Source organism: Oncorhynchus keta, unplaced genomic scaffold (assembly GCF_023373465.1).
Source record: "Oncorhynchus keta strain PuntledgeMale-10-30-2019 unplaced genomic scaffold, Oket_V2 Un_scaffold_14044_pilon_pilon, whole genome shotgun sequence".
Taxonomy (NCBI): Eukaryota; Metazoa; Chordata; class Actinopteri; order Salmoniformes; family Salmonidae; genus Oncorhynchus; species Oncorhynchus keta.
Window position 1 is genome coordinate 606360 of NW_026290781.1, and position 13778 is coordinate 620137.

At 42.3% G+C, this 13778-nt stretch overlaps 1 protein-coding gene and 1 long non-coding RNA gene across 17 annotated transcripts in view; one reads left to right on the plus strand and one right to left on the minus strand.

Annotated features, from left to right (window-relative positions):
• Window positions 1-3378: 3378 nt before the first annotated feature.
• LOC127927425 (uncharacterized) lies at window positions 3379-5794 on the plus strand. 15 transcript variants are annotated; one of them, XR_008127332.1, is made up of 11 exons: window positions 3379-4095; window positions 4174-4225; window positions 4278-4355; window positions 4408-4511; window positions 4564-4719; window positions 4812-4889; window positions 4942-4993; window positions 5086-5111; window positions 5164-5241; window positions 5424-5527; window positions 5606-5794. It is a non-coding gene; the product is annotated as an uncharacterized LOC127927425 (long non-coding RNA). The 15 variants fall into 15 exon arrangements; XR_008127336.1 differs by lacking the exons at window positions 4408-4511; window positions 4942-4993; window positions 5164-5241 and adding an exon at window positions 5268-5293 and having other exon boundaries at window positions 4278-4407; window positions 4590-4719; window positions 5086-5137; XR_008127329.1 differs by lacking the exons at window positions 4408-4511; window positions 4942-4993 and having other exon boundaries at window positions 4278-4407; window positions 4590-4719.
• LOC127927422 (uncharacterized) overlaps window positions 5707-13778 on the minus strand; it is a 55039-nt gene continuing 46967 nt past the window's right edge. For both annotated transcript variants that reach the window (XM_052513792.1, XM_052513791.1), the window contains exon 5: window positions 5707-5999. In XM_052513792.1, coding sequence (XP_052369752.1) covers window positions 5761-5999 — 239 coding nt within the window. In that variant the 3' untranslated portion in view covers window positions 5707-5760. The remainder of the gene's footprint in view (window positions 6000-13778) is intronic.

Below are 13778 nucleotides of genomic sequence, written 5' to 3' on the forward strand. Positions count from 1 at the left end.
CCAATTGTGCACCGCCCTATGGGCCTGGATTCGAACCAGGGTGACTGTAGTGACTCCTCTACCACTGAGATGCAGTGCCTTAGACCACTGCGCCACTCGGGGCTGAAATCATTAAAGATCCCAGAAATTTTCATTCACACAAAAAACTTATTTCTCTCAGAATTTGTGCACCATTTGTCCTTTGACAAGATAATCCATCCACCTGACAGGTGTGGCGTATCAAGAAGCTGATTGGCGCAGTGGTCTAAGATACTGCATCTTAGTGGTCTAAGATACTGCATCTTAGTGGTCTAAGATACTGCATCTTAGTGGTCTAAGATACTGCATCTTAGTGGTCTAAGATACTGCATCTTAGTGGTCTAAGATACTGCATCTCAGTGGTCTAAGATACTGCATCTTAGTGGTCTAAGATACTGCATCTTAGTGGTCTAAGATACTGCATCTCAGTGGTCTAAGATACTGCATCTCAGTGGTCTAAGATACTGCATCTCAGTGGTCTAAGATACTGCATCTCAGTGGTCTAAGATACTGCATCTCAGTGCAAGAGGTGTCACTGCAGTATTTGGTCAAAATAGAATAAAATCATTACACAGGTGCACCTTGTGCCTGACGGTGGTGCTGTTACTAATGACTACATGTATTTACCTGGAGGGCCTGAGGGTGATGCTGTTACTAATGACTATCTGGAGGGCCTGAGGGTGGTGCTGTTACTAATGACTACCTGGAGGGCCTGAGGGTGGTGCTGTTACTAATGACTACCTGGAGGGCCTGAGGGTGGTGCTGTTACTAATGACTACATGTATTTACCTGGAGGGCCTGAGGGTGGTGCTGTTACTAATGACTACCTGGAGGGCCTGAGGGTGGTGCTGTTACTAATGACTACATGTATTTACCTGGAGGGCCTGAGGGTGGTGCTGTTACTAATGACTACCTGGAGGGCCTGAGGGTGGTTCTGTTACTAATGACTACATGTATTTACCTGGAGGGCCTGAGGGTGGTGCTGTTACTAATGACTACCTGGAGGGCCTGAGGGTGGTGCTGTTACTAATGACTACCTGGAGGGCCTGAGGGTGGTGCTGTTACTAATGACTACCTGGAGGGCCTGAGGGTGGTGCTGTTACTAATGACTACATGTATTTACCTGGAGGGCCTGAGGGTGGTGCTGTTACTAATGACTACCTGTATTTACCTGGAGGGCCTGAGGGTGGTGCTGTTACTAATGACTACATGTATTTACCTGGATGGCCTGAGGGTGGTGCTGTTACTAATGACTACCTGGAGGGCCTGAGGGTGGTGCTGTTACTAATGACTACCTGTATTTACCTGGAGGGCCTGAGGGTGGCGCTGTTACTAATGACTACATGTATTTACCTGGAGGGCCTGAGGGTGGTGCTGTTAGCCTTCTTCTCATGAGTAGTTGTGCAGGTGTGAGACCTATTCCATCCAGGGGTGTGTAAGAATCTCCATTGCTGTTTCAACAGGTTCTTCCCAGTCTGAACTGGGTCTATATAACAGACTGATGACCTGTCTCCATAGCTCTATATAACAGACTGATGATTGTCTCCACAGCTCTATATAACAGACTGATGACCTGTCTCCATAGCTCTATATAACAGACTGATGACCTGTCTCCATAGCTCTATATAACAGACTGATGACCTGTCTCCATAGCTCTATATAACAGACTGATGACCTGTCTCCATAGCTCTATATAACAGACTGATGATTGTCTCCATAGCTGATAGAAACAGAAGGAATATCCTCCCCAATGACTGTCCTGATGAGGAAGAGACGTCTCCATTGTCCCTGAACAGCTTGAAGTGTTCAGTCATAAGGACAGAGACACTTTGTTCCCACTAGTCACATGTTCAATAACGATGACATCACAACAAGACCTGTTACTGACAAGGCCACTAGTCACATGTTCAATAACGATGACATCACAACAAGACCTGTTACTGACAAGGCCACTAGTCACATGTTCAATAACGATGACATCATAACAAGACCTGTTACTGACAAGGCCACTAGTCACATGTTCAATAATGATGACATCATAACAAGACCTGTTAATGACAAGGCCACTAGTCACATGTTCAATAACGATGACATCATAACAAGACCTGTTAATGACAAGGCCACTAGTCACATGTTCAATAATGATGACATCACAACAAGACCTGTTAATGACAAGGCCACTAGTCACATGTTCAATAACGATGACATCATAACAAGACCTGTTAATGACAAGGCCACTAGTCACATGTTCAATAATGATGACATCATAACAAGACCTGTTAATGACAAGGCCACTAGTCACATGTTCAATAATGATGACATCACAACAAGACCTGTTAATGACAAGGCCACTAGTCACATGTTCAATAATGATGACATCACAACAAGACCTGTTAATGACAAGGCCACTAGTCACATGTTCAATAATGATGACATCATAACAAGACCTGTTAATGACAAGGCCACTAGTCACATGTTCAATAATGATGACATCATAACAAGACCTGTTAATGACAAGGCCACTAGTCACATGTTCAATAATGATGACATCATAACAAGACCTGTTAATGACAAGGCCACTAGTCACATGTTCAATAATGATGACATCATAACAAGACCTGTTAATGACAAGGTCACTAGTCACATGTTCAATAATGATGACATCATAACAAGACCGGTTACCTGGAGGACAATGTCTCTACCACAGGTTACCAAGGAAACAGTAACACTACCTATAATGTCTCTAACACAGGTTACCAAGGAAACAGTAACACTACCTATAATGTCTCTACCACAGGTTACCAAGGTAACAGTAACACTACCTATAATGTCTCTATCACAGGTTACCAAGGAAACAGTAACACTACCTATAATGTCTCTACCACAGGTTACCAAGGAAACAGTAACACTACCTATAATGTCTCTACCACAGGTTACCAAGGAAACAGTAACACTACCTATAATGTCTCTACCACAGGTTACCAAGGAAACAGTAACACTACCTATAATGTCTCTATCACAGGTTACCAAGGAAACAGTAACACTACCTATAATGTCTCTACCACAGGTCACCAAGGAAACAGTAACACTACCTATAATGTCTCTACCACAGGTTACCAAGGAAACAGTAACACTACCTATAATGTCTCTACCACAGGTTACCAAGGAAACAGTAACACTACCTATAATGTCTCTACCACAGGTTACCAAGGAAACAGTGACACTACCTATAATGTCTCTACCACAGGTTACCAAGGAAACAGTAACACTACCTATAATGTCTCTACCACAGGTTACCAAGGAAACAGTGACACTACCTAGTAACATTCAATAATGTTAAATATCACACTGGAGTCACGTTCTGACACAATGATGTCATAGTTTATTACAACAAGAAATCATCAATACATGGAAAATACCATTCAACTGTATATACATGATCAATATATAATATACAGTGGGGTCTGGAATTATAGACACCCTTGATAAAGATAATAATGACTGTATAAATGAATAATTTAAATACTGAGCTCTATCATCTGCTCAACAACATGTGTCAATTATATAATTTTATACTAATACGATTGATATGATTCAAATATTTAGTTTAACAAGTAGTATTTATTTTCTAAATGATTGACCCCCCTAAAGAGTCTAATAAAGTAGTCAGAAAGTCAGTATCTGGTTCTATATTCATAGTAATGACATCATCACACTCCTGAAGATTCAGGGCTGTCAATCATTTTTGACCCCTAACCTTTTACAACAAAAATACATTACAAAAACATATCTCTGAGCAATTATATTATTTTTTTCAATCAATTGTATTAGTTTAAAATATTATAATTTACCATTTATTTTTTGAGCATAGTCAGTATTCATTTATTATTGCTAATCTTTAACAAGGAAGTCAATAACTTCTGACCCCTCTGTATATAATCAAGGTGAAAACTAAACAAGTAGAGTAAAAATAAACACTTCACAAAGTCAAATAAAAAACTGGCACATTGACATGAAGCTACAATAGAAGCTGACAGGTTGAAGCTACAATAGAAGCTGACAGGTTGAAGCTGACAGGTTGTAGCTACAATAGAAGCTGACACGTTGAAGCTACAATAGAAGCTGACAGGTTGAAGCTACAATAGAAGCTGACAGGTTGAAGCTACAATAGAAGCTGACAGGTTGAAGCTACAATAGAAGCTGACAGGTTGAAGCTACAATAGAAGCTGACAGGTTGAAGCTACAATAGATGCTGACAGGTTGAAGCTACAATAGAAGCTGACAGGTTGAAGCTACAATAGAAGCTGACAGGTTGAAGCTACAATAGAAGCTGACAGGTTGAAGCTACAATAGAAGCTGACAGGTTGTAGCTACAATAGAAGCTGACAGGTTGAAGCTACAATAGATGCTGACAGGTTGAAGCTACAATAGAAGCTGACAGGTTGAAGCTACAATAGAAGCTGACAGGTTGAAGCTACAATAGAAGCTGACAGGTTGAAGCTACAATAGAAGCTGACAGGTTGTAGCTACAATAGAAGCTGACAGGTTGAAGCTACAATAGAAGCTGACAGGTTGAAGCTACAATAGAAGCTGACAGGTTGAAGCTACAATAGAAGCTGACAGGTTGAAGCTACAATAGAAGCTGACAGGTTGAAGCTACAATAGAAGCTGACAGGTTGAAGCTACAATAGAAGCTGACAGGTTGTAGCTACAATAGAAGGTGACAGGTTGAAGCTACAATAGAAGCTGACAGGTTGAAGCTGACAGGTTGTAGCTACAATAGAAGCTGACAGGTTGAAGCTACAATAGAAGCTGACAGGTTGAAGCTACAATAGAAGCTGACAGGTTGAAGCTACAATAGAAGCTGACAGGTTGAAGCTACGATAGAAGCTGACAGGTTGTAGCTACAATAGAAGCTGACAGGTTGAAGCTACAATAGAAGCTGACAGGTTGAAGCTACAATAGAAGCTGACAGGTTGAAGCTGACAGGTTGTAGCTACAATAGAAGCTGACAGGTTGAAGCTACAATAGAAGCTGACAGGGTGAAGCTACAATAGAAGCTGACAGGTTGACGCTACAATAGAAGCTGACAGGTTGAAGCTACGATAGAAGCTGACAGGTTGAAGCTACAATAGAAGCTGACAGGTTGAAGCTACAATAGAAGCTGACAGGTTGAAGCTACAATAGAAGCTGACAGGTTGAAGCTACAATAGAAGCTGACAGGTTGAGGCTACAATAGAAGCTGACAGGTTGAAGCTACAATAGAAGCTGACAGGTTGAGGCTACAATAGAAGCTGACAGGTTGAGGCTACAATAGAAGCTGACAGGTTGAAGCTAAAACAGAAGCTGACAGGTTGAAGCTACAATAGAAGCTGACAGGTTGAAGCTACGATAGAAGCTGACAGGTTGAAGCTACAATAGAAGCTGACAGGTTGAAGCTACAATAGAAGCTGACAGGTTGAAGCTACAATAGAAGCTGACAGGTTGACGCTACAATAGAAGCTGACAGGTTGAAGCTACGATAGAAGCTGACAGGTTGAAGCTACAATAGAAGCTGACAGGTTGAAGCTACAATAGAAGCTGACAGGTTGAAGCTACAATAGAAGCTGACAGGTTGAAGCTACAATAGAAGCTGACAGGTTGAAGCTACAATAGAAGCTCTTCTCCCCTCTCCAGCTCATCCATAGTTATAGTCTCTCTATAGTAACTCAGCTCTATAGTTATAGTCTCTCTATAGTAACCCTATAGCATAGAGTTATAGTCTGTAGTAACTCTTCCTCCCCTCTCCATCTCATCCAGATCATTCTGTAGTCCAGGACCCAGTAAAGTCTCCATCTCCATCTCAGGAACAGACTTCCCCCCTGAACCAGGAACAGACTTCCCCCCTGAACCAGGAACAGACTTCCCCACTGAACCAGGAACAGACTTTCTCCCTGGACCAGGTAAAGACTTAATCTCCATCTCAGGAACAGACTTCCTCCCTGGACCAGACAGAGAGAGAGATAGATATAATAAACTGACCAGACAGAGAGAGAGAGAGATATAATAAACTGACCAGACAGAGAGAGAGAGAGATAATAAACTGACCAGACAGAGAGAGAGAGATAATAAACTGACCAGACAGAGAGAGAGAGATAATAAACTGACCAGACAGAGAGAGAGAGATAATAAACTGACCAGAGAGAGAGAGATAATAAACTGACCAGACAGAGAGAGAGAGATAATAAACTGACCAGACAGAGAGAGAGAGATAATAAACTGACCAGACAGAGAGAGAGAGATAATAAACTGACCAGAGAGAGAGAGATAATAAACTGACCAGACAGAGAGAGAGAGATAATAAACTGACCAGACAGAGAGAGAGAGATAATAAACTGACCAGACAGAGAGAGAGAGATAATAAACTGACCAGACAGAGAGAGAGAGATAATAAACTGACCAGACAGAGAGAGAGAGATAATAAACTGACCAGACAGAGAGAGAGAGATAATAAACTGACCAGACAGAGAGAGAGAGAAAGATATATATAATAAACTGACCAGACAGAGAGAGAGAGATAATAAACTGACCAGACAGAGAGAGAGAGAGATATAATAAACTGACCAGACAGAGAGAGAGATTTATTTTTTTATTTTTTTATTTCACCTTTATTTAACCAGGTAGGCTAGTTGAGAACAAGTTCTCATTTACAACTGCGACCTGGCCAAGATAAAGCATAGCAGTGTGAACAGACAATACAGAGTTACACATGGAATAAACAATTAACAAGTCAATAACACAGTAGAAAAAAATGGGCAGTCTATATACAATGTGTGCAAAAGGCATGAGGAGGTAGGCGAATAATACAGTTTTGCAGATTAACACTGGAGTGATAAATGATCAGATGGTCATGTACAGGTAGAGATATTGGTGTGCAAAAGAGCAGAAAAATAAATAAATAAAAACAGTATAAAAAACAGTATGGGAATGAGGTAGGTGAAAATGGGTGGGCTATTTTCCTATAGACTATGTACAGCTGCAGCGATCGGTTAGCTGCTCAGATAGCAGATGTTTGAAGTTGGCGAGGGAGATAAAAGTCTCCAACTTCAGCGATTTTTGCAATTCGTTCCAGTCACAGGCAGCAGAGTACTGGAACGAAAGGTGACCAAATGAGGTGTTGGCTTTAGGGATGATGAGTGAGATACACCTGCTGGAGCGCGTGCTACGGATGGGTGTTGCCATCGTGACCAGTGAACTGAGATAAGGCGGAGCTTTACCTAGCATGGACTTGTAGATGACCTGGAGCCAGTGGGTCTGGCGACGAATATGTAGTGAGGGCCAGCCGACTAGAGCATACAAGTCGCAGTGGTGGGTGGTATAAGGTGCTTTAGTGACAAAACGGATGGCACTGTGATAGACTGCATCCAGTTTGCTGAGTAGAGTGTTGGAAGCCATTTTGTAGATGACATCGCCGAAGTCGAGGATCGGTAGGATAGTCAGTTTTACTAGGGTAAGCTTGGCAGCGTGAGTGAAGGAGGCTTTGTTGCGGAATAGAAAGCCGACTCTTGATTTGATTTTCGATTGGAGATGTTTGATGTGGGTCTGGAAGGAGAGTTTGCAGTCTAGCCAGACACCTAGGTACTTATAGATGTCCACATATTCAAGGTCGGAACCATCCAGGGTGGTGATGCTAGTCGGGCATGCGGGTGCAGGCAGCGATCGGTTGAAAAGCATGCATTTGGTTTTACTCGCGTTTAAGAGCAGTTGGAGGCCACGGAAGGAGTGCTGTATGGCATTGAAGCTCGTTTGGAGGTTAGATAGCACAGTGTCCAATGACGGGCCAAAAGTATATAGAATGGTGTCGTCTGCGTAGATGTGGATCAGGGAATCGCCCGCAGCAAGAGCAACATCATTGATATATACAGAGAAAAGAGTCGGCCCGAGAATTGAACCCTGTGGCACCCCCATAGAGACTGCCAGAGGACCGGACAGCATGCCCTCCGATTTGACACTGAACTCTGTCTGCAAAGTAATTGGTGAACCAGGCAAGGCAGTCATCCGAAAAACCGAGGCTGTTGAGTCTGCCGATAAGAATATGGTGATTGACAGAGTCGAAAGCCTTGGCGAGGTCGATGAAGACGGCTGCACAGTACTGGCTTTTATCGATGGCGGTTATGATATCGTTTAGTACCTTGAGTGTGGCTGAGGTGCACCCGTGACCGGCTCGGAAACCAGATTGCACAGCGGAGAAGGTACAGTGGGATTCGAGATGGTCAGTGACCTGTTTGTTGACTTGGCTTTCGAAGACCTTAGATAGGCAGGGCAGGATGGATATAGGTCTGTAACAGTTTGGGTCCAGGGTGTCTCCCCCTTTGAAGAGGGGGATGACTGCGGCAGCTTTCCAATCCTTGGGGATCTCAGACGATATGAAAGAGAGGTTGAACAGGCTGGTAATAGGGGTTGCGACAATGGCGGCAGATAGTTTCAGAAATAGCGGGTCCAGATTGTCAAGCCCAGCTGATTTGTACGGGTCCAGGTTTTGCAGCTCTTTCAGAACATCTGCTATCTGGATTTGGGTAAAGGAGAACCTGGAGAGGCTTGGGTGAGGAGCTACGGGGGGGGCGGAGCTGTTGGCCGAGGTTGGAGTAGCCAGGCGGAAGGCATGGCCAGCCGTTGAGAAGTGCTTATTGAAGTTTTCGATAATCATGGATTTATCGGTGGAGACCGTGTTTCCTAGCCTCAGTGCAGTGGGCAGCTGGGAGGAGGTGCTCTTGTTCTCCATGGACTTCACAGTGTCCCAGAACTTTTTGGAGTTGGAGCTACAGGATGCAAACTTCTGCCTGAAGAAGCTGGCCTTAGCTTTCCTGACTGACTGCGTGTATTGGTTCCTGACTTCCCTGAACAGTTGCATATCGCGGGGACTGTTCGATGCTATTGCAGTCCGCCACAGGATGTTTTTGTGCTGGTCGAGGGCAGTCAGGTCTGGAGTGAACCAAGGGCTGTATCTGTTCTTGGTTCTGCATTTTTGAACGGAGCATGCTTATCTAAAATGGTGAGGAAGTTACTTTTAAAGAATGACCATGCATCCTCAACTGACGGGATGAGGTCAATGTCCTTCCAGGATACCCGGGCCAGGTCGATTAGAAAGGCCTGCTCACAGAAGTGTTTTAGGGAGCGTTTGACAGTGATGAGGGGTGGTCGTTTGACTGCGGCTCCGTGGCGGATACAGGCGATGAGGCAGTGATCGCTGAGATCCTGGTTGAAGACAGCAGAGGTATATTTGGAGGGCCAGTTGGTCAGGATGACGTCTATGAGGGTGCCCTTGTTTACAGAGTTAGGGTTGTACCTGGTGGGCTCCTTGATGATTGCCGGGGTGTTAAGCATATCCCAGTTTAGGTTACCTAACAGAACGAACTCTGAAGCTAGATGGGGGGCGATCAATTCACAAATAGTGTCCAGGGCACAGCTGGGAGCTGAGGGGGGTCGGTAGCAGGCGGCAACAGTGAGAGACTTGTTTCTGGAGAGAGTAATTTTCAAAATTAGTAGTTCAAACTGTTTGGGTATGGACCTGGAAAGTATGACATTACTTTGCAGGCTATCTCTGCAGTAGACTGCGACTCCGCCCCCTTTGGCAGTTCTATCTTGACGGAAGATGTTATAGTTGGGTATGGAAATCTCTGAATTTTTGGTGGCCTTCCTGAGCCAGGATTCAGACACGGCAAGGACATCAGGGTTAGCAGAGTGTGCTAAAGCAGTGAGTAAAACAAACTTAGGGAGGAGGCTTCTGATGTTGACATGCATAAAACCAAGACTTTTTCGATCACAGAAGTCAACAAATGAGGGTACCTGGGGACATGCAGGGCCAGGGTTTACCTCCACATCACCCGCGGAACAGAGGAGGAGTAGTATGAGGGTACGGCTAAAGGCTATCAAAACTGGTCGCCTAGAGCGTTGGGGGCAGAGGATAACAGGAGCAGGTTTCTGGGCATGGTAGAATATATTCAGGGCATAATGCGCAGACAGGGGTATGGTGGGGTGCGGGTACAGCGGAGGTAAGCCCAGGCACTGGGTGATGATGAGAGAGGTTGTATCTCTGGACATGCTGGTTGTAATGGGTGATGTCACCGCATGTGTGGGGGGTGGGACAAGGGAGGTAACAGGGGTATGCAGAGTGGATCTAGGGGCTCCATTGTGAACTAAAACAATAACTAACCTGAACAACAGTATACAAGGCATATTGACATTTGAGAGAGACATACAGCGAGGCATACAGTAGTCACAGGTGTTGAATTGAGAAAGCTAGCTAAAAACAGTAGGTGAGGCTAATCAGCTAGCACAACAAACAGCAGGTAAAATGGCGTTGACTAGGCAACTGGGCCGACAGATAAAACAAACAAGCAGAATGGAGTACTGTGATTAATGGACAGTCCAGCGTGCGTCAGCTATGTAGCCAAGAGATCAGTGTCCAGGGGGCAGCGGTGGACCAGACAGAGAGAGAGAGAAAGATAGATATAATAAACTGACCAGACAGAGAGAGATATAATAAACTGACCAGACAGAGAGATATAATAAACTGACCAGACAGAGAGAGATATAATAAACTGACCAGACAGAGAGAGAGATATAATAAACTGACCAGACAGAGAGATATAATAAACTGACCAGACAGAGAGAGATATAATAAACTGACCAGACAGAGAGAGAGATATAATAAACTGACCAGACAGAGAGAGAGAGATATATAATAAACTGACCAGACAGAGAGATATAATAAACTGACCAGACAGAGAGAGAGAGAGATATAATAAACTGACCAGACAGAGAGAGATATAATAAACTGACCAGACAGAGAGATATAATAAACTGACCAGACAGAGAGAGAGAGAGATAATAAACTGACCAGACAGAGAGAGAGATATAATAAACTGACCAGACAGAGAGATATAATAAACTGACCAGACAGAGAGAGAGATAATAAACTGACCAGACAGAGAGAGAGAGAAAGATAGATATAATAAACTGACCAGACAGAGAGAGATATAATAAACTGACCAGACAGAGAGAGAGATATAATAAACTGACCAGACAGATAGATATAATAAACTGACCAGACAGAGAGAGAGATAATAAACTGACCAGACAGAGAGAGAGAGAAAGATAGATATAATAAACTGACCAGACAGAGAGAGATATAATAAACTGACCAGACAGAGAGAGAGAGATATAATAAACTGACCAGACAGAGAGAGAGATATAATAAACTGACCAGACAGAGAGAGAGAGATATAATAAACTGACAAGACAGAGAGAGAGAGAGAGATAATAAACTGACCAGACAGAGAGATATAATAAACTGACCAGACAGAGAGAGAGAGAGAGATAATAAACTGACCAGACAGAGAGATATAATAAACTGACCAGACAGAGAGAGAGATATAATAAACTGACCAGACAGAGAGAGAGAGATATAATAAACTGACCAGACAGAGAGAGAGATATAATAAACTGACCAGACAGAGAGAGAGAGATATAATAAACTGACCAGACAGAGAGAGATATATAATAAACTGACCAGACAGAGAGAGAGAGAGATATAATAAACTGACCAGACAGAGAGAGAGAGATATAATAAACTGACCAGACAGAGAGAGAGATATATAATAAACTGACCAGACAGAGAGAGAGATATATAATAAACTGACCAGACAGAGAGAGAGAGATATAATAAACTGACCAGACAGAGAGAGAGAGAGAGATAATAAACTGACCAGACAGAGAGATATAATAAACTGACCAGACAGAGAGAGAGAGATATAATAAACTGACCAGACAGAGAGGGAGAGAGATATAATAAACTGACCAGACAGAGAGAGAGAGAGATATAATAAACTGACCAGACAGAGATATATAATAAACTGACCAGACAGACAGAGAGATATAATAAACTGATCAGACAGAGAGAGAGAGATATAATAAACTGACCAGACAGAGAGAGAGAGAGATAATAAACTGACCAGACAGAGAGAGATATAATAAACTGATCAGACAGAGAGAGAGAGATATAATAAACTGACCAGACAGAGAGAGAGAGAGATAATAAACTGACCAGACAGAGAGAAAGATATAATAAACTGACCAGACAGAGAGATATAATAAACTGACCAGACAGAGAGAGATATAATAAACTGACCAGACAGAGAGAGAGAGAGATATAATAAACTGACCAGACAGAGAGAGAGAGAGATATAATAAACTGACCAGACAGAGAGAGAGAGAGATAATAAACTGACCAGACAGACAGAGAGATATAATAAACTGACCAGACAGAGAGATATAATAAACTGACCAGACAGAGAGATATAATAAACTGACCAGACAGAGAGAGAGAGAGATATAATAAACTGACCAGACAGAGAGAGAGAGAGAGATATAATAAACTGACCAGACATAGAGAGAGAGATATAATAAACTGACCAGACAGAGAGAGAGAGATAATAAACTGACCAGACAGACAGAGAGATATAATAAACTGACCAGACAGAGAGAGAGAGATATAATAAACTGACCAGACAGAGAGATATAATAAACTGACCAGACAGAGAGATATAATAAACTGACCAGACAGAGAGAGAGAGATATAATAAACTGACCAGACAGAGAGAGAGAGAGATATAATAAACTGACCAGACAGAGAGATATAATAAACTGACCAGACAGAGAGAGAGAGATATAATAAACTGACCAGACAGAGAGATATAATAAACTGACCAGACAGAGAGAGATAATAAACTGACCAGACAGAGAGAGAGAGAGAGAGATATAATAAACTGACCAGACAGAGAGAGAGAGATATAATAAACTGACCAGACAGAGAGAGAGATATAATAAACTGACCAGACAGAGAGATATAATAAACTGACCAGACAGAGAGAGAGAGATATAATAAACTGACCAGACAGAGAGGGAGAGAGATATAATAAACTGACCAGACAGAGAGAGAGAGAGATATAATAAACTGACCAGACAGAGATATATAATAAACTGACCAGACAGACAGAGAGATATAATAAACTGATCAGACAGAGAGAGAGATATAATAAACTGACCAGACAGAGAGAGAGAGATAATAAACTGACCAGACAGAGAGATATAATAAACTGATCAGACAGATATAATAAAGAGAGAGAGATATAATAAACTGACCAGACAGAGAGAGAGAGAGATAATAAACTGACCAGACAGAGAGAAAGATATAATAAACTGACCAGACAGAGAGATATAATAAACTGACCAGACAGAGAGAGATATAATAAACTGACCAGACAGAGAGAGAGAGAGATATAATAAACTGACCAGACAGAGAGAGAGAGATATAATAAACTGACCAGACAGAGAGAGAGATATAATAAACTGACCAGACAGACAGAGAGATATAATAAACTGACCAGACAGAGATATAATAAACTGACCAGACAGAGAGATATAATAAACTGACCAGACAGACTGACCAGAGAGATATAATAAACTGACCAGACAGAGAGAGAGATATAATAAACTGACCAGACAGAGAGAGAGAGAGAGATATAATAAACTGACCAGACATAGAGAGAGAGATATAATAAACTGACCAGACAGAGAGAGAGATAATAAACTGACCAGACAGACAGAGAGATATAATAAACTGACCAGACAGAGAGAGAGATATAATAAACTGACCAGACAGAGAGATATAATAAACTGACCAGACAGAGAGATATAATAAACTGACCAGACAGAGAGAG